Source organism: Suncus etruscus, chromosome 13, assembly GCF_024139225.1.
Source record: "Suncus etruscus isolate mSunEtr1 chromosome 13, mSunEtr1.pri.cur, whole genome shotgun sequence".
Taxonomy (NCBI): Eukaryota; Metazoa; Chordata; class Mammalia; order Eulipotyphla; family Soricidae; genus Suncus; species Suncus etruscus.
In genome coordinates, this window is record NC_064860.1 from 18,102,856 (window position 1) to 18,124,442 (window position 21,587).

Genomic DNA, 21,587 nt, shown 5'->3' on the forward strand with positions numbered 1-21,587 from the left:
ATCATTGTTTGGGTGGCAATTTTTTTTTCTTTCTTCGGTTTTTCGACCATACCCAGCAGCGCTCAGGAATTACTCCTGGCTCTGTGTTCAGAAATTGCTCCTGGCAGTCTCAAAGGACTATATGGGATCCCAGGGATCGAACCCAGATTCATTCCAGGTTGGCTGTGTGCAAGGCATCGATACTCTACCCACTGTGCTATTGCTCTGGCCCTTTTGATGATAATTTTCATGTCACGCCACCATGTTTGCCAAACTGACTTCGGGCTAATTCCTGAAGAAGTTTTAGCTCCTCTACAGATGCCAGTGAGATGTGTCAGTGTTTTCCACTTCCTAATGCTAATCCTGGAACTTTTCCACTTTTAAAAACTTTTTGGGGTTGAGAGGTCCTTGAGCAGTGCTGGGTAAATCAGAGAAACCAGCAGTACAAGATTCGGCTCCCTGGGTTAGACCATTCAAAGCTTGGCCCCTGTGGTGCCCTGCAGTCACTAGAGTTGCTCCTTATAATGCTGGCAGGGTCACATGAAGGTGGGTATTGATTTTGGGGTTTTGTACTTGTCAGGCATGTGCTCCAACATTTGAGCTCTCCTCAATCCATTACCTTCTTTTTTTTCTGTGTCTCATTAGTCCCCTTCCATCCTTCTGTTTGTGAAAAGTGGAAGGAATGGAATATTTAGCAAAGATAAAGTGGAGGCGTGATATCTGGAAGCACAAAGAAGGCAGTAAATTCTTTTCTGGCTCAATTTCAACATAAGAAGTGAAATGCAGTTGAAGGGGGGGGGGAATGTGTGTGTGTGTGTGTGTGTGTGTGTGTGTGTGTGTGTGTGTGTTTAGTTTTTGTATTATACCTGGCATTCCTCCAGGATCATTCCTGACTCTGTGCACAGGGATTTCTCCTGCCACTGGTTAGGGGAGTTTTTTGTCATCAAAGACTCAGGTGGTTTCTTTACTATCTTTCCAGCCCTAATTGAAAATGTTTTCAGAGAGATTATACAGGTGGCTGTTACTCATTGAATTCTCAGGATTACAGTCGCCATCCACTCCCCATGGTGGGGTTCTGTGCTGCCTTACCAAGCTTCTTTTGTAACGAGGGTGGGGTGAGGTGGGTGGATGGTAGTTTCTTTTCCACTTTGTTCAGTGGCCCTCTCACTGCGAGGGAGATCTCTGAGTGAACTCTACTGAGGGCAGAAGATCATCTTTCGTTCACATTAGGGGCTGCTGTTTCAGAACTATGTCTTCTGACATTCATGTGGAGTCTGGGGTCTACACTGTCACTCTTCCATGGGTGACAGGAATGTGACCTAGATATGCACCCAGTGATTCCCAAAAGTAAACATCTTTTTTTGTTTGTTTGTTTGTTTGTTTTTTTTGGGAGGGGCACACCCGGCTGTGCTCAGGGGTTACTCCTGGCTGTCTGCTCAGAAATAGCTCCTGGCAAGCACGGGGGACCACATGGGACACCGGGATTCGAACCAACCACCTTAGGTCCTGGATCGGCTGCTTGCAAGGCAAACACCACTGTGCTATCTCTCCGGGCCCAAAAGAAAATATCTTAATAACTTATGCATCCTGACATAGGAAGAGAAACATCATCATCATCAACAACAATAACAACATACCTGCAAAGTGCAGGTAATAAAATAGTCAGCTTCAGTCCTTTCACTGCCTCCTGTTGAGTGCCATCCAGGAATCAAACATGGGCGTTTTCTTTTTCTCTTGCTTTTTCTGGGGAGAGGAACATAAAGGCTCAGCCAGCTATGCCTGTGTTGGATGATGTCCGGACTCCCCAGGAGGGATGGGAGACACCTAATTAACCCAGGGCTTCTCCCATTAAAGTGAGGTTCATGAGTCACCCCTCTTGGCTGCTCTGGTGATTCACCTCTTATCATAGTGGTCCACCTCCCCCCCCCAACCCTCCAGAAGTGGCACATCTGTGGAGTTTTTCACCTCAGGGAGAAAGTTCTGGTGCCGGGTCCCCAGGCAGCAGCTGCTGGAGGAGCAAGTGCAGGATGAGTCTGCAGAAAAGTGGGGGGTGCTGGAACCCAGCAGGCCCATGGCCACAGCTGGCCAGGCGGAAGTGCCTGAACAAGCCTCCCAGGCTGTTTGGGCACCACTGCTGCTAATTTAAACCCGCGAAGGCTTCTTGGCATGCCTGTGATGGAAGTTGAGGATTAGAGCCTGGGAGTTAAAAATACAATCCCTGCCATTCATTCGGAATTCCAGAGAACACTGACATGTTTCGAATGGGAGCAACCGGAAGTCTGCCCCCAATCATGCTTTTGGTCTCCCATCATCTTTGATGGAGGATCTTTAAGCAAAAATTCCCCCAATTTATATATAAGTTTATATTCCCACATTGTAGATTACAGCTATAATTGAATGCACCACCCTGAGTGCAAATCTGGCCGGAATCCTTTCATTGTAAAGTTCTTGGTGATTTTCATAAGGCCTGGCTTTTCTCATCCCACATACTTTCTTTTATGTGAATAGTCACCTTTGTTATTTGGTTTGGGGTTTAAAGAAAGAATGATGAGAGATAAGTCCTTTGTATTTATTTGTAGGTTCACTTTTACAAATTCTGGTCTTTCTTTCTTTCTTTCTTTCTTTCTTTCTTTCTTTCTTTCTTTCTTTCTTTCTTTCTTTCTTTCTTTCTTTCTTTCTTTCTTTCTTTCTTTCTTTCTTTCTTTCTTTCTTTCTTTCTTTCTCTTTCTTTCTTTCTTTCTTTCTTCTCTTTCTTCTCTTTCTTTCTTTCTTTCTTCTTCTTTCTTTCTTTCTTTCTTTCTTTCTTTCTTTCTTTCTTTCTTTCTTTCTTTCTTTCTTTCTTTCTTTCTTTCTTTCTTTCTTTCTTTCTTTCTTTCTTCTTCTCTTCTTCCTTCCTTCCTTCCTTCCTTCCTTCCTTCCTTCCTTCCTTCCTTCCTTCCTTCCTTCCTTCCTTCCTTCCTTCCTTCTTTCCTTCTTTCTTTCTTTCTTTCTTTCTTTCTTTCTTTCTTTCCTTTCCTTTCCTTTCCTTTCCTTTCCTTTCCTTTCCTTTCCTTTTCTTTCCTTTCCTTTCCTTTCCTTTCCTTTCCTTTCCTTTCCTTTCCTTTCCTTTCCTTTCCTTTCCTTTCCTTTCCTTTCCTTTCCTTTCCTTTCCTTTCCTTTCCTTTCCTTTCCTTTCCTTTCCTTTCCTTTCCTTTCCTTTCCTTCCTTCCTTCCTTCCTTCCTTCCTGTTTTGGAAGATGTTTAGGGGTTACTCCTGTTTCTGCACTCGGGAATTTCTCCTGGTGGTGTTCAGGGGACCATATGGGATGCTGGGACATGCACCCAGGTTAGATACATGCAAGGTAAGAGCCCTACTTCTTATATTATTGCTCGATCCCCCTCCCCGCCATGTGTTTTTTTTTTTTTTTTTTTTTTTGGTTTTTGGGCCACACCCGGTGACGCTCAGGGGTTACTCCTGGCTATGCACTCAGAAGTCGCTCCTGGCTTGGGGGACCATATGGGACGCCGGGGGATCGAACCGTGGTCCGTCCAAGGCTCGCACAGGCAAGGCAGGCACCTTACCTCTAGTGCCACCGTCCGGCCCCGCCATGTGTCTTTTATTTGAATGTTCTGAACTGGCAGGAGAGAGGGTGATATTTAGGTTTGAGCAGTAGGGCAAAACATTGGAACCAAGTTCTGTAAGTGTTCTGAAAGCTGCTCTGGGATAACAAATCAGCTATGCATTGAGGTAAGAGTAGTAAGGTAGAATATTCCTTGGACATCTGTTCAGTCCATAGAGAATCAATACTTTACTTCTAGCTATCAACATATTGAATTTTGAAAGCCAAGTCTCTCTTGAATTGGAGGATTTCAGGCTGGTTGCAATGTAGACAAAGACTGAGTTGAATATGCCTTTGATGAGACTCCATTCTGGTCTTAGGTAATTGGAGTGGAACTTTTGAGAAGAGTGTGTTTTGGGTCTGTCTTGGATCTCTTGGCCAAGGCTCACTCTTAGTGCCCAGTGTCATGGACAAAAGCCAAAACCAAATGGTCAGTGTCCTTCCAGGAATAGCCAGTGTGAGTGTGGGATATGTGATCTTGAACACCACTTGGCTGGCATTGGATTTAATGGCCACCCAGGTAACATCAATCCCTGAAATGCAACAGCAGAATAGAATAGCTCTTCCCTGTGTATATCTTCATTCTGGCTTGGAAAATGGCCAAGATTTATTGCAAGTCATAGACATGCCTTTGTGCCACCTGGCATGCGATTAAAAGTTGGCATGGCCCTTGTGTGCTGCCCAGGGTCAGAGGAACTTGGCGAGCCCCATCTAGGAATTTGTCACTCGAGACCAGATGGGATCCAGCTTCCTTGTTTAGTGCTGGTGGGGGTGGGGAAGCAGGGGGCTACAGGACAACAGGCAAGCAGTCTAGTTTCATTCAGGAGTGAATAAGGAAGAAGTTCCAATGGGGACATTTTAAGAAGGTCATGGCTTGACTTAATTACAAATGTTTGTCATGTCTGATTTTTTTTTTTTTTTTTTTTGCAATGGATGGGGTCTCTCAGTGATGCTGGGGGCTGGGACACATGCATATGATAGCAGGGATTAACTCCAGGTCTTATACATCTGGCTTTCAGCCTGTTAAAGTATCTTTCTAGCTCCTTCATGTCTGAAAAACAAGAGAGTTTACTTAAGCTTTAAATTAGGTGTGTGAACATTATGGAGAGGAAGTAGTGGACATATTGTTCTTCCATGACCAATTGCATGTGGCACACTTCCTTATGTCTACTTGGGTCATTTATTCAGAAAAGTTTCTATTCCATTGGAAGAGAAACATCAGACCCACCCTCCAAAAAAGTAGAGAATAAAGGACAATGAGGAACAAGGAATTTTCAGAAGGATGGAGGCAAGTGTATCAGAAAGTGGTTGGATTTATGAGCCATTGCTGTTATTAAACTAGTTAGAGAAAAAAAAAACAGAGAGATGGCTCAATGGGCTTTGCATTCAGGAGCTTTGGGTTTAATCACCAGCACCACATGGTTCCTCAGGCAGGGACCCCCTATCCCCCAGCACAGAAGCTTCAATGCTTGTGGCCCCCAAACAAATGACATAAATCAGTTGGTTAGAGGCTGCCCTGATATTTCTTCTGAGGGTCTCAGGACCCTTATTTAAGTCTTACACAATGCTGGAAAAATTAAGGTGTATGTGTGGAGAGAAGAAGGAACTCTTTGCCCATAGAAATCAGCAAGTAACCTAAGAACCAAAAAAATCTTTGGAATCTGGAACAGTAATACTGGGGACAACCTGGGTCCAAACCAGCCTCCCTTATATTGTCCCCCTGAGCCAGCTGTGGGTAATTTCTGAGTACAAAGTCAGGAGTAAGCCCATAGCACTGTCCGATATGGTCCCAAAGTGGATAAGCAAGGAAATAAACAGCCCCCCCCAAAAAAAAAACACTAACATGCAGATTCCATGGCTCCATCATCTCAGCCTGCCAACTGTTGCTGACTGTTGTTTCTGATGAGAAAGTCGATGTTTTCTCAACTTTCAGAAGGAAAAGCAAACAAGTGAAATGAAATTCTCAGCTTGGGGATGGCTTAAAAGATAGGCATGGGACCGGAGAGATAGCATGGAGGTAAAGTGTTTGCCTTGCATGCAGAAGGATGGTGGTTTGAATCCTGGCATCCCCTATGGTTCCCTGAGCCTGCCAGGAGCGATTTCTGAGCATAGAGCCAGGAGTAACCCCTGAGCGCTGCTGGGTGTGACCCAAAAACCAAAAAAGAAAAAAAAAAGACAAGCATGCTGGCTTTATATGCAGGATTCCCAGGTCATTGGCTGTTGATGTGGTCTCTCTAACTTTCCCCCATCAAACAAAAATAGCCCCACCCTTGAACCCTAAACTCTGAGTTTTTCATCACCCCCATCCCAAGATCTTCTCAAACCCCAGAATCCTTCCAAACTCTAGCCCTTGTGTCCAATCCTATTTCGGTTCTTTTGTGTGCTTCCAGCTATACAAATGCTTTGCCCAAGCTTTTTCCATTTCAAAAGGCTTTGGGGCAGCTTCCTGCCATGAAGTCAACTCAAACAGGTTTGGAGCTGGAGATTGACCTCACCCCCCACACTTCAGGCCTTTTCCTGGGCGGGAAGGGGTGTGGGGGGAGAAGGGGGAAGTCTGGGGTATGTTTTTACACAGCAGATGATATCTTTTTGCCTTTCTTGCTTTTCTGAATTCTCTGGGGGTTCTATTTCTGTGACTCTTGTTATCCTCGGACTCACCAAGAGCACCCTGTACACCAGTGGTCCCCAAACTTTTTAAACAGGGCGCCAGTTCACTGTCCCTCCGACCGTTGTAGGGCCAACCTCTAGTAAAAACAAAAATTATGAACAAATACCTATGCATACTGCATATATCTTATTTTGAAGTGAAGAAACAAAATGGGAACAAATACAGTAAGTGACCCACTGGCCATAGTTTGAGGACCTCTGCTACACAATGGGGTAGCACAACAGCACTGGCATGTGAATCAAATGTCTTGCTCTTGAATTTCTTCTAGCAGGAAGTGGGTTGGGAACATGGAACACCTGTCCTGTGCACAGGGCATCTGTCCTGAAGCTGAGTGACTTCAATGGGCAGAAGATCCCCCAAAATAGGCTTATTTACCTTCCTAGCCAGAGTCTTGCATGAGGATGTCTGTGTAGGGCTTTGAAATCCCTGTGTTATAAATTGGGGGGCCAGAGCCAGACTGGGAAAGAGTGTGTGACCTGCTACATCACTTGGATCAGAGTTGGGAGGTGGGTGGTCCAAGTCCCTCTCAGTCTTGGGTATTGCCTGAAGGTGTTTTGTCTGCCCTGGCCAGTGGAAACCAGCTTCCCTGACTTTCAATGAGTTTAGGGAAAGGATAGAAAAGATAGTTGGCAGGAGCAGGGCAAGGTCCTGGATCCATTATGGGAGGGAAGCCTCTTTTTGAGTGCTTGGCGACCACAACTGGCATCATTCAGGGCTTATTCTGTGTTCAGTGATTGAGGGAATCATGTGAGGTGCAGGGGATTAATCATGAGCCAGCGTGTACAAGACGTGTGTGTGTGTGTGTGTGTGTGTGTGTCCCAGCTCTTAGATACTTATCCTCCTCCTCCTCCTCCTCTTTCCCTAGCCTCCAAGCTCACTCCTGTCTCTGTACTCAGGGAGCCATATGGAGCCCCAGGGATTGAATCTAGGTCTGCCATATGCAAAGCAAATGTCCTACCCCCTGTGCTATCTTCCAGGACCCTCAAGAGATACCTTTTTCCCTGTCTCCTGAATTTTATTTCCTCAGTGAGAAATAATTTCCTAGGTTTCTATCTTTTATGAAGAAAAATAATTTATTTTTCCAAAAACCAAAAAAAAAAAAAATGGGGGGTGGGGTGAAGAGATAGCAAAGAATACAGAAGAATGATGGTTCGAATCCCGGCATTCCATATGATTCCCTGAGCCTGCCAGGAGTGATTTCTGAGTGTAGAGCCAGGAGTAACCCCTGAGTGCCGCTGGATGTGACCCAAAAACCAAAATAAAAATTCTTTTTTTGCTTTTTTGGGTCACACTCAGTAATGTTGAGACTTACTCCAGGCTCTTGATTCAGGAATCACTCCTGGTGATTTCTTGGGGGACCATATGGAATGGTGGGACACAAGGCAAGCACCCTACCCACTGAACTATCACCCTAGCCCCTGATGAAGAAAATCTTAATTTAAGAAAGGGAAAGAGACCTCACATGGTTTACACATGCTTCCATATGCAAACAAGTCTCTGCAACATGTTGAGCCGGAACCCTTGTGCCCCTGGCAAACATGTGTGTCCTGGAAAGTTCTAAAAACAACCTCCTGCTGTAGTTGGAGGTGGAGCATTTTTCTGGCAGCTGTGAGGAAAAAAAAAAGCACCTGGCCCAGAGGACTCCGTCAGAAGGGAAAGACTACTCCCGACAAAGTCCAGTGGGAAAAATAAGTGTATTTTCTAGTGTCTAGAAGTGATTTCCTTCTCTTTAGGAGCTGCATTTATTTTTCCTTATAAGTTAGACACCTGGAAATGATTCTACTTCCCATCTTATATTCAGCTGATCAATGGTAAACTGGGGTTCTCCAGTCCCTTTAAAGCACCTTAACATGTGGGCCTGGAGATCTCCCTTGATCTTTTGTCCCTCCCAAGTATTTGTGTTTATTTTGCTTCTGAAAACAACATGGAGTCATGCTGAAAAGCCAGAAAACAACACAAGCTTTTAGCTAAGAAATGAGCCCAGACCACACCCTTGGCTCCATACATACTCAGGTCTTTTCTCTCTTCCCATTCTTGTGAGTAGGAACATGATAGTAGCTGCTTTCAAGACTGACTCACAGAGGGAGGCCCTGGGCCTCAACTGACACATTTTCAAGGCCTAGGAAGCTTTAAACAACAGAAGAGGAGCAAGGGAATCTGGATGGAGGTGGGAGACACAGGGAAGTGGGGATTAGCAGAGCTCAACTGTGGGTCCTGGCAAACAGTGAGGTTTCTGGGAGCAAGCCGAGAAAGGAAGTGAGTCAATGGCCCGGGAGGAAGCAAGGATGATTCTGCAGGAGGGAGGGAAAGTGGGGTGAGGGAATTCCAAACCCTGGGAGAAAAGTGCCTTTCAGTTGCAGTAACTTGTCTCATGAAATTCCCCAGGAACGAAACCCTTTTCAAAGGAGGGTGGGTCAAAGGTGTGGATGAGGTGAGGGGTGCTGAAACTGGGACCATGGTGAATGGTGCCTGTTAGAGTACAGACCTGGTGGAGGTGCAGTTGTTTGCTGAGGAAGCATGGATCCTTGTGACAGGTCCTGACTCAGATGGCAATAATAATTTGGTGCTTTCTTTTTTGTTCTCCCTGTATTTAGGGAGATTCAGACCATGGGCTTAGGATGGAAGAAAAACCATTATTAAAGCGGGAACCATTATTAGACTTTGCAGAGCTCTGAGTTCAGGTATCAGAGGGTTTAGGAAAGAGCTGAGGAATCCTCCACTTCTGGAGGATTCTGAGTGTTGGAATTTTTGTTCCACAGGCTTTTCTCTGAACATTTGGGGCCAGAGCTGCCGAAGGGCATTTTACTCTCTGCTAGTATCCTGGGCCATTAACTCAGGGCTCTGTATGCTGGGGACAAAGCCCCAAGGGGCTGGCCAGACCCCACACATCCCATTTGTGGGCCAAAGATTTTTCTGGAAGCTCTACACAATGACAGAAGTTCAGCTGAAGGTGTAACTGAGTCCATTGTTTTCTCTCCTCTGTCAAGCTCAGGGAAATATGCTCACCATCTCTCCAGTTTTAAATACCACCTTCAGTACTTTACATCTCTTTTTGGGTGTTTTCTTGCTTCTTTCCACCATCCTCCCAATTGCCTTATTTTGGTTGTGCTTTTCGGTGCTCAGGGATCACTCCTGGTGGGCCTTGGGGACCATATGGGATGCTGAGGATCAAACCTGGGTTGGCCACATGCAAAGCAAGTGCTCTACTCTCCTTACCCCCAGTTCACTTTGGACTCATGAAGGCTGCTGGAGGCCCTCCAGTACTGACCTAGATTCAACACTGTACTCTGTATTACTAGGGCTGTTTTTTGGGAGGAGAGAGAGAGTATGGATCTCATTCACAATGCTCAGGACTACTCGAGCCTTCTTGTTACTCTGGAGCTATTCCCCACAGTACTCAGGGGACCCCATAGGGATCAACCCTGATGCCCTTGTGTGGTCACTAGCCCCATAATCTCCCTTCTTCTTTTCTCTTACCCCATTTTATTTATTTATTTATTTATTTATTTATTTATTTATTTATTTATTTATTTATTATTTTTGGGTTTTTGGGTTACACCTGGCAGCGCTCAGGGGTTATTCCTGGCTCTATGCTCAGAAATTGCTCCCAGGGCCCGGAGAGATAGCACAGTGGTGTTTGCCTTGGAAGCAGCCGACCCAGGACCAAAAGTGGTTGGTTCGAATCCCGGTGTCCCATATGGTCCCCCGTGCCTGCCAGGAGCCATTTCTGAGCAGACAGCCAGGAGTAACCCCTGAGCATTGCCGAGTGTGGCCCAAAAAACCAAAAAAAAAAAAAAAGAAATTGCTCCTGGCAGGCTCGGGGGACCATATGGGATGCCGGGATTCGAACCACCGACCTTCTACATGCAAGGCAAATGCCTTACCTCCATGCTATCTCTCCGGCATTTTGGGGTGGGATCTCCCACACTGCTCAGGAGATCCAGAGGTCCCCATAGCAGATTCTCAGTCAACTGGCCTAGTGTTTCAGTGCAAGGGTCCTCGGATACAGTAGTGCTTAGGGCCTATAGTATGAGGGATCACACATCCCTGCCACCTCACCCTATCCCACCCATGATGCTGAGAGTCTCCAAGCTTGCTTTGGATGCTTGGGGGACCCGATATTTATGGGAATTGAATCCAGGTGAGGCTTTTAGGCCTAGCACACTCTTTACCTGCTGTCCACATCTCTTAAATCAAACTCGGTCGTGAAAGTCCTTGAGTTGCTATGACTCAACTGGTGTTGACTTCACTGGGTGCTTATTGTGGCTCTTTCTCCACTCTGAGCCTATGTTCTCACTTGAACACATTACTTGCTCTTTGCTCTTTGCCTCTCTCTTTCTTCTTCTATTCCCTAAATTGATTTTTTTTCACTGAAATTTCAAAATAAATGAATAAACTTGGAGGAAATGTTCAAGTTTTTACTTAGCTCGTGCTTGGTGGTAAGTTCTAAGTCTTGGGTATTGAAACATGATGAAGACTCTCTTCAGGAGGGCACTGAAATATAAGGGGGGAGAAGCAGATGACTCCAGGGCAGTTTAGGGGTGCCTCTCATTTTGTCTGTGACCCTAGTTTCCTCAGGAACAGGCAGAAAGGAGACAAGGCTGTTCTAGACTTAGGCACTTTGAACCCTAGAGCATCCTTGCCACTTTTTCTGTTTCTGGAAAGTTCCTTAATCCTGGGAGCGAGGAAGGGATTAAACTATAGGGTAGGCCAGTTAGACTTTATTGTGTTTTTTTTGGGGGGGGGTGGGGGTTCCTATACAATGCTCAGGGTTTACTTCTGGCTTTGCACTCAGGTGCTTTAGGAGACCATACAAGATGCTGGAGATTGAACCTGGGTAAATCTTTTTTTTGAAGCAGGGTAAATCTCATGCAAAGCAAGTTTCTTACTTCCTGTGCTACCTCTCTAGCCACCCAATAATAGATTCTGTGGTTCAATAATAGATTCTCTGGTGGGTACAAAATGGTCCCTGACACTATTCTTGAAGCCAGAAGGAGAAGAAGACTTGTCTTTTTTCATCTCTTTTGCAGTTTGACTTTAGTGATGGGTCATGGTTTACAGTCCTCTTCACAGTGTGTGTGTCTCTGTCTCATCATTCCAGAGTCCTCCCTCCCCACCCCTCAAGATGTCCCTCACCCTGACTTTCCATGTCCACCCCTTTTGCCCTCTTTGAACCATCAGGCTGTTCACTGTCTCACAGTTATTTTTGTTATGTTGCGAATATATTGGTCTTGAAAAGGAAAAAGCAATAAAGCCTAACAAAGATAGACTTTACAAAAGCACCAGGTCTGTGAGGCACCAGGAAGGAAGCTGTGATGGGATTTGGATGGAAGAGGAGGCCTAGACAAAGGGGCCAGCACCCCCCACCCCCATGCACACCTTTCTGGCTTCTCTGTGCTGGGGTCCAAATAATGGACTCTGGGATTTGTTTATGACCCCAAGTCCAGCCCTGACTTTTCTCTCAAAATATGAGCAGGCTTGTGTGAGACTGGCCTGGGGGATGTTTGATTGGATTTTTGTTTGTTTTGTTTCCAAAACAAAAAAAATAGCACCACACCCAGCGATGCTCAGGGGTTACACCTGACTTTGAGTCCACGAATTATTTATGGCAGTGCTTGAGGAAGAGGGGGGGACCATATGGGATGCCAGGGATCAAACCCATGTTGGCCATGTGCAAGGCAAGCAGACGCTTTGCTCACTATACTATGGCTTCAGCTCCTAGCCAAGGCATTCCTGGCAGTAACCTATTGGGGGAAGCACCCTCCGAGAAGAACAATGGGGTGGTAGGGAGATGTTCTTGAGATTCCTCCCACTCTATTCCTCCACTAATTGCAGGACAGCTGAGCTTCAGGCTGTATCCCCAAAGTTCCCTTTGCCTATCCTCCCAAGTGGGCCCCAGCCAGGGTGGGTAACTCAACTTTGGATGGAGATTGGCCTTGACCTGGTGTAGAAACAAACACACAATGGTGTCAGCGTGTCCTCCGCGTCATTGAGCTGTTGTGCTATTATTGGGGATGGCAAGAGTGGTGCCTGCAATTGAACCCATCATTGTTTTTCTTCTTTTAGTCACAAAGAAAAATTTACCACATGGCAAGACCCCAGGAAGGCGATGAGTCAACCCCTGAGTCATCTGAGTCTCCACCCGACTGCCACTTCCACACCAGCCCCGAGGGCCATGGCTGTGTCACAGCCGAATCTGGGTAAGGCCCCACCTGGATCCTGCGTCCTCATCATGCTGTATGTTTCTCCCTCTGGGCTGCATTTTCTATGACCTTTGCCTTCTTTTCCTGGTCTTCGTGCTCCCCAGCACTCAAGGCTGTCTCTTGGGTTCTTCCTCAACATCCAGCATCGCATCATTGCTTTTCTCCTTTTTGTTCCCTGGAGTCTTTGAGGATGATGCATGGTGCCAGGGATCAAACCAGGGTTGGCTTTGAGCAGGATCAGTGTGTTCCTCACCGTGCTCTCCTCTGCCCTTGACTGTGTTTGTTGGAAAGTCATGAGGCCTCCTGTTTCCTCTCTGATGGCTCTTTTCTATGACTTTGAGGATTGCCAGAGGCTGTAATTCTGCTCTCAAAAATCCTTTTTCTTGAGGTGTTCCCCATCAACACTATTTGAAGCTTATTTACCCTTTTTTTTGTTGTTGTTGTAAAATCTGGGACAGAAACTTCTTGTGTTCATGGGATCATGTAGTGCTGAGGATTGAATCTGGAGCTTCTACATGCAAAGCTTTTTGCATTGTCTTCCCAGCTCTCCTTAGAGCTTTAGCATTAAGTCCTTACAGCAGCTCCATTTTAAAACACAGAGTATAAATTCCATCTCTAAGGCCTGGGAAGGACTTGGCATCTTCCTTATCTAAAGGTCACATCAGGGAAATAGGTACCAGGACTTCCTTCATCTGTGACAAAGCACAGCTTCCCATGACGCTGGAGATCAAGGACAAAACACATTTAAGTCACAGGGCTCTTTCGGGGTTTCTTCCACCATTTGGTTGTATTAAAAACTCTTGAAGTTGCTCGTGTCTGCATATTGGTATCTGAAATTTGCACATAGTGCTGGGATCAGACCCAGGGGACACAGCACAGAGACATGTTCTTCCATCGAGCCAGTTCCCTGGTGCAGAGAAAGTGGTCATTAGAGTGTTGGCATGGGGCTGAGAGTTGGATTAGCCAGCTAGAGCCAGGCTTTGTATGTATGCTAGAGGCCTGGATTTGATCCCCAACACTGGTTGGGCCCTGAACTGGGAGTCTGAACAACCCCTGAGCAATGCTGAGGACGGTTCTCCAGAGAAAAGAGCAGCAACGACAAAATTTAAACCCTTTCTCGGGGCCTGAGTGATAGCATAGCAGATAGGGTGTTTGCCTTAGACATAGCTGACCTGGGTTTCATCCCTGACATCCCATATGTTCCCTGAGCCTACCAGGAACTATTTCTGAGCACAGAGCCAGTAGTAACCCCTGAACACCACTGGGTGTGGCCAAAAGCAAAATAAAAAACTGCCAAAAAACAAAAATAAAATAAAACCCCTTTTCAAAGGTCCCATCTGTATTCTTCAGTACCTCAATGACCACTAGTATTTATGGACATGTGTGTATTTGTATGTGAGAGTGTTTATATGTATATTTATACTATATACATTCCTTTTGGGAAGTGGAGGGTTGGGGCCACACCCAGTGGTGTCCAAGGGTTACTGGCTTTATACTCAGGTGTGACCTTGGTGGTTCTCAGAACAACGTTCTTGATACCTGGATCAAATGGGGTCCACTGCATGCAATCAAGTACTTTACCTCCAGTCCTGTCTGCACTCTTCTGTTTGCTTTTTTGTTTGTTTGTTTGTTTGTTTGTTTTTGGGTTGGGCCACATCCAGGGGTTACTTCTGCCTCTGCGATCAGAAATTGCTCCTGGCAGGCTCGGGGGACTACATGGGATGCTGGAGATCGAACCCAGATATTTCCTGGGTTGGCTTTGTGCAAGGCAAATGCCCTACCATTGTACTGTCACTCTGGCCCTTGTGTTTGCTTTTTATGCTTGTCTAATCACATGTGTAAAGTTACCTCAATCTTGAAAGCATTGCTTCATACTCTAATATACTTAGAGGCTATAATTAGTTTAACTGACCTAGTGAGCCTCTGGGGCTATTTTGGTGTTACCAGTGGGTTTCTAGAAACATAACATCAGTATGAACATACTTATTCATACTTTTATATACTTACCATTATTTTTTTTTTTTTGTGGTTTTTGGGTCACTCCCGGCAGTGCTCAGGGGTTACTCCTGGCTCCATGCTCAGAAATTGCTCCTGGCAGGCACGGGGGACCATATGGGACGCTGGGATTCGAACCGATGACCTCTTGCATGAAAGGCAAACGCCTTACCTCCATGCTATCTCTCCAGCCCCTACTTACCATTATTTTAAGAAGTATATTATAAGTAGAAACTAGAAAAATGAAATGACAAAGACCTTCACTAAGGGACAGGAAGGTGGGTCAGCAGGGAGCACTTGGCTTGCATGAATGAGACCCTGGATAGAATCCTGCAATCTACAACACACACATACAAACATATATACCCCAGATTCCATCCCTAGCACAAACACATAGATACACACAGGCTCTCTCGCTCTCTCTCTCTCTCTCTCTCTCTCTCTCTCTCTCTCTCTCTCTCTCTCTCTCTCTCCCCCCCCCCTCTCTCTCTCTCACACACACACACACTTTGGTCAGATAAGTTAAAGACACAGATCTTAATGTCTGAAACAGGTTTGCCTCTTATAGAATACAATACATTCTTTTTCAGGTTTCTGACAAATCAGGGTAGTACATTTCTTGGGACTGCATTAAGTATGTCCCCAGAAGTGTGTTGGTATATTTTTCTACCTCCAAGTGTGTTGTTGGATTGCAGCAAATGCAGGAATAACATACAGATGCCACAATCAGGATAATAGTGAGCCTCCATGTCTCGTAACAAGTGATTTACTTATAATATTTTAGTTCAGGTTACAGCTATAACAGCTGTACCTTTAATGTATGCTGTTTTTGGTTTGGGGGCCACACCTGGTAGAGCTCTGGGTTGACTCCTGGCTTTGTACTCAGTGATTACTCCTGGCTGGTCTTAGGGACCAGATGTAGTGCCAGGATCAAATTGGCCAAGTGCAAGGCAAGTACGTTACCAGCTATAGGGCCCTGCAGTGTACTCTTATTCTTTTTTGGGGGGGGGGGTCACACCTGGCAATGCTCAGGGGTTACTCCTGGCTCTATGCTCAGAAATTGCTCTTGGCAGGCTTGGGGGACCATATGGGATGCCGGGATTCGAACCACCATCCTTCTGGATACAAGGCAAATGTCCTTCCTCCATGCTATCTCTCCGGCCCTTGTTCTCTTATTTTTATGGTAAGTGTTTAAAAAGAACAAACTCTTTGCCTGTCCAATTTCTTTCTTTTGTTGTGCCTGGCATTGACTGAGCCCTGACACTCACATATGAGACTCCTACTTCTTGAATCTAGACTTTGTTCTTTATTGTGGAATTTGAAGATACTTTAATAGGGCCCAAGCACCTGTTTCATATGCAAGAGCCCTGTCTTGATCTGAGGCAGCACATGATTCCCAGCACCGCTATGTGTGACCCCATCCAGATATAGTAATAACTTAGCAGATACTGCAGGTGGTACCTTTAATGTCTTAGTTGTACACATTGCTAGAGCTGTAATGCATTCACTAATGTAGCCAAATACGCTCAGAACAAACCTTTTATGACTGGGATTCAGTGTTTGCTCTAGGTCGGGTGCATGGCAGAAGTCAGATAGTCAGAATTTGAGCTCTGGCTCCACTCATGGCTATCTTGGTGACTGTTGAATTAAAATGAAGATTATTAGTAGTGTGAAATTATGTGAATTTATAAACACAAAGTTCTGAGAAGTGTTTGATTTTCTATTTTAGTTTAAAAAAAGGGTATATTTTGGGGCCGGCGAGGTGGCGCTAGAAGTAACGTGTCTGCCTTGCACGTGCTAGCCAAGGAAGGACTGCGGTTGGATCCCCCGGCGTCCCATATGGTTCCCCAAGCCAGAGGCAATTTCTGAGCGCTTAGCCAGGAGTAACCCCTGAGCGTCAAACGGGTGTGGCCCGAAAAACAAAAAAACAAACAAACAAACAAACAAAAGGGTATATTGTAAGACAAACTCTGAAGTGAAAAAATGAATCTATTACTTGAGTTGCTTTTAGCGAGGGGAGCGCCCTCTGGTGGAAATATTTTAGCTTACCCCACAGCTCTGTCCAAGAAACAAATTCTTTTTATAAAATGGTTTTCAACATTTCCAGTAAATCTCTTCCTGGAATGGGACATGTATATCAAACTGTTTCCCTTGGAGGATACCAGGCCTTTCCAGGTGTTCTGGAGAGTGGTTATCAGATGGTGCCCCTTTCTTCAGCTTTACTCTGCAGATCGGCAGCGTTATTTTGTATGAAAACTCATGTACTTTTCAACAACTTTTGTAGAATGAAGTCTATTCTTGAGGAGGAGGAAAATTTAGGGAGTAGAAAACAGAAAGTTTTCTTATGTTTAACATTTTTTTCAAGTAGCTATCTCTGTCTAATTCTTTTGTTATTTGTTTTGGACCACACCCGTCAATGCTCTGGTTACTCCTGGCTCTGTACTCAGAAATCACTCCTGGTGCTTGGAAGACCATATGGATTGTCAGGGATCAAACCTGGGTTGGCTGTGTGCAAGGCAAGCACCTTACCTGCTGTACTATTATTCCAGCCCCTCTATTTTTTTAAACTATATTTTTGCTTTGGCTTTTTGGGCCACACCCGGCAGAGTTCAGGGTTTGTGCCTTCTGTGCCTTGATGAGGTTCAGGGATGATATGTGGTGCAAGAGATAGAACCAGGGTTGACCAATGTGCAAGGCAAATACTTAAATATATGTTCTATCTCTCCAGCCCTTCAGTCTAGCTCTCAAAAGATAATTTTATATTCGTCTATTTGAGCTCTCTGCAGGATTTTATTTATTCAATTTGAATCTATCAGAAAAGACTGGTTTCCTCTGAGCCTGAGGCCCTGAGGAGTCAAGGATGGAGGACGCTGGAAGAATTTTATTTTCAGAGAAAGGACATACCTAGCAGTGCCCAAATCTGGCTGTGTTCTCAAGGACCACTCCTGGCAGTGCTTGGAGATCATAAGCATATCCAGGATTTGAACCAGGCAGGGTTTGGATACTGCCTTATGCTACACCTTTGCTTTTGTAGTCTCTTGGCCTTTTAGGGCAAGACCATCTGCAGGCCATGAAGGGGCAAAATGACCCTTAGATCAATCCATGGCCTTTGGGTCCTAAAATTATACTTGAAATGTCTCCACTGAGGGGCAATTACCTACATCTCAAGTGTGTTTTGTAAAAGTTGGTATCCTCATTTGCTCCTATTATCCCCACTATGTTATATCAAAGGAGAAACGCATGAAACAAAACAAAACAAAAAATATTATATAACATAGAAGACTTCTGGAGAAGGGGCTTTACTGGCAGCCAGGGAGAGTAGGATGCTATAAATCTGAACCGAGTCCCTGAGAGCACAGGTTGTCCATTGAGGGCCCTGTTTTGTCCCAGGTACTGCATTGTCTCCACAGCATCTCAGGGAGCTACCTTGAGCCCTCAGCTGGAACTAGCCCTGAGTACCCCCAGGTGTGGCCTCCAATAAAACAGAGACATTGAATATTTTTTCAAGCTTGGCTTGGACTGTTGTCATCTGTTGTGTCTCATCTCTGTGTTCCTCACTCAGAGGTGGAATCAGAGCTTTACTGTTGCTCCCCAGACCTGCTCACACTCACACTGAGTCCTGGGGTCCCTCCGCCTGATCCCTTGAGACTCAAACTCTGGGACTGCAAGAAAGATGGGTTAGTGTTGAGCACAATGAGAAAGCCATCCGTCCCCTCAGCAAGGCCCACTGGCCATTATACTGGGGTGCTTTCACATGCATTTTGGGGAGATGCTTTTTCAGCCTGGATGGCCACTGGTGGGGGAGAGGAAGGTGGTGGGGGAACAAAGGAAGGACTTGGGGCCAGAGGTGTGATCCTTTTGTTTGATCATGGTTCTTTGTAGCCAAGAGAACTTTACTTGTGTTTTGTGTTTGGGTGATCGTGGGCGAGCAAGTCCAGTCTGGCACACATTAACCAGCCCTGAGGATGGCTAGGGGCCCGGAGCCTCATGTCCAGAGGTCCAGAGCAGAACCAGCAGAACTACTTCAACCACCAGCTCTCACCAGTTCAGAAAACATTGCAATTTGATTTATTGTTATTGCTGTTGTTTGTTTTGGGACCTTCGCTTGGAGAAGTTTCAGAAGTTACTCCAGACTAGGTGCTATGGGCTCACTTCCGGGAGTGCTGGGGGAATATATTATGTGAGGGACTCAAATCTAGGCCTCCATGCATGTGCCTAACCCATTGAGCCATCTTTTCCATCCTGACATAAAAGATTTTAAAATTCCTCTCTGTATCTTCTCCCTCTTTCCTCCCTCTCTCCTTTCATTCCTTTTTTTTGGGGGGGGGGTTCACACCCGGCAGTACTCAGGGGTTAATCCTAGCTCTATGCTCAGAAATCACTCCTGGCAGGCTCGGGGAACCATATGGGATGCCGGGATTTGAACCACTGTCCTTCTGCATGCAAGGAAACGCCTTACCTCCATGCTATCTCTCTGGCCCCTTCCATTCCTTTTTATAAAAACGTTTCTTAAAAATTTTTGAGGCAAATCCAGCAATATTAAGGGGTTACAGATGGTTCTACACTCAAAAATCACTCCTGGATGTGCTCCAAGAACCATTTGAGATGCAAGGAATCAAATCAGTTTGGCTGCAATCAAGGCAAGAAAGAGCCTCCCCCCATACTATCACTCCAGACTCTCACATTTTTTTGGTTTGTTTTTTGGGTCACACCCTACAGCGCTCAGGGGTTACTCCTGGCTCTACACTCAGAAATTGCTCCTGGCAGGCTCGGGGGACCATATGGGACACCAGAATTTGTGTGCATGCAAAACAAACACCCTACCTCCATGCTACCTCTTCACCCCCCCCCTCTGACATTTTTTTTTAATAGACAAGATGGAACATTTTGTCTGCGTTCTATTTGCTAACCCAACCCATCCCATTCTTTCCCTACCTCTAAGAAGTGTCCATTTTATCAACAGCAAATGCAGTAGTTCAAGTTTAGCTCAGGATGCTTTAAGCAGATGGTGGGGTCCCTTGGACACTGGTAGAGGTACATAATGAAGCCTGAGGGTCCCTTTACCCCCCCCCCCCCTTTTCCAGTGCCTTGTTGTTTTCCCCTTTCTTAGTACTCCGCAGGGGCATGTTCAGGGCACACATATCTGGCTGCTGAGATTTTTTCCAGCTCTGGTGTTCTCATTGCCTTTTCAGACATGTGGTTTCCTCCATGTAGATTAGACCAATGTGCAGAGCCCATACACAGAGACGCATGCACAGACATGGGTCTAGCCAAGCATTTGGGTACAGTGTTCCTCCCTAGAGACCCCTCTACATTATTTGAACTGGTGTGAGTAAGCACTTTACTTCTGTGTCCTCTCTCTGGTCTAGTTACACCCCTACAAAGGAGTGGGAACTGGTGCGATTTGGAATTCAGGTCATTGTTGCATATTATGGGAAGTCTAAACCCACGCAGAGCTTTGCTTGTGGAGAGTAGACCCGCTCTCTTAGAGGTCTAGACTCTTTCAGCTGTTCCAGAGACCTCATTTTAGAGTTTCTCTAAAATGAAGCAAGGCCCGATTTTTTCCTCTGAGTCATCTTGGAGTGTCTGGCTCACTTTAATCTCTCAATGTTTAATGGGATCGAGTCTCCCTACCCAGCTGCTAAAGTGCTTGGGAAAGTGTTTGTATATCCTCTCGTTCTCCCTTGCAGCCCCACTGCCATGTGCTTGCACTCAGAGGCTTCCATCTCACCAGTCCGGTGCTGCTGCTCTGAAGATCCCAGGGCTGCAGGAGGAGGATGGTCACTTAGCCACTTGTTTCCACTGATAAGCGTCCAGAGACATCTGGACCTGTCTTTGATCTCTGCCTTGGCTTCTGGGGCAATGTCCTCTGTCTGGGTGTGGCCATTACCTCCCCCGCCTATTTATTTTTCCTCTTGGGCTGTCTAAATTTATTCCCGGGGATGGCCATTCACAGCTGCTTCCATGGGGACAGCTGCTCTGTGAGGTTGGGGTAAGTCAGCAAAAGCCCCAGTCCGGAAAGCAAGACCTTCCTCTCATTTCCTTGTTCAATGCTGGGGACTGGAAGATTCTTACCCACCTACCCATAATCCCTGTTTAAACCAAAAAAGGCAGGAAAAGAGAAATTTCCTACTGAGGCTGCAAGATCCATCTTTTCTCAAATTTTATTTTTTATGAAATTATCTAAGGAAATGTTCACCAGCCATAGCATGAGAAAAGCTTTAATCTACTACTTCTCCCCAAAAGCAAAGAAGTAGGGCATTTGCCTTGCACATGGCTGACCCAGGTCTCTCTGATCCCTGACATCCCATATGATCTCCTAAGCTTGCTGGGAATGATCCTTGAGCTCAGTGCTCAGACTAAGCCTTGAGCATTACTGGATGTGGTCCCAAACCCAAAATATAAAGTAAAGTAAAATAAAATGAAGACCAAAGCTTGTTGTCTGATCCTACAGCATCACACATTTGCTCCTTAAAGTGTCTCTTGTTCTCTAATGGTGGTGCAGGTTGGAAAATCCATCTTGTTCTTTGTGAGTTTGCTCTTTTCACACTATCAGGAACATCTTTCCATTTTCATATATCAGCTCTTCTTTGTTTCTTTTCTTTACTCGCTTTCACTGGTATATGATCTTAGAGGAATGTTCTAGCATGTCCATCTTTTATTCACAGAAGAGCTAGCAGAGCAGCAGCCTGGATACTTTGACACTGTTAAATCTGGCTTGCTGTGTGGACAAGATTAGCCAGAAGGATCATCAATTCCTATGGCTGGGAGCTCTGAAATCCCTGTAAAATACAGTTTATATCCCAAGAAAAAATCCAGTAGAGAAGGCCAGGGATCCTGTGGAGAAGCAGTACCCCATCTGGTCCAGGTTTAAGGGCTCCTAGATATTGTTTTCAGGCTGGAGACCTGGTCAGGTGTGATGAAGGTATATGTGTCAGGGTCTGCGGCTCCTCCAGGAGATCCTGAGATTTATCAAAGCATTCTTGTCTCCCTGGAGTGAAGGGCCCACTGTGAAGCTGCAGAGTACACCACTAGGTTGAATGCTTTGGAGGGGCCAGTGAGGTGGCACTAGAGGTAAGCGCCTTGCAAGCGCTAGCCAAGGAAGGACCGAGGTTTGATCCCCCGGTATCCCATATGGTCCAC

General features: G+C 45.6%; 1 protein-coding gene across 1 annotated transcript in view; it reads left to right on the forward strand.

The window, feature by feature from the left end:
- Positions 1–21,587, forward strand: part of WWTR1 (WW domain containing transcription regulator 1) — a 137,777-nt gene that overhangs the window by 82,099 nt on the left and 34,091 nt on the right. Inside the window, exon 3 of the mRNA XM_049785345.1 lies at positions 12,313–12,446. Within this exon, the coding sequence (XP_049641302.1) occupies positions 12,313–12,446 (134 nt within the window). The remainder of the gene's footprint in view (positions 1–12,312; positions 12,447–21,587) is intronic.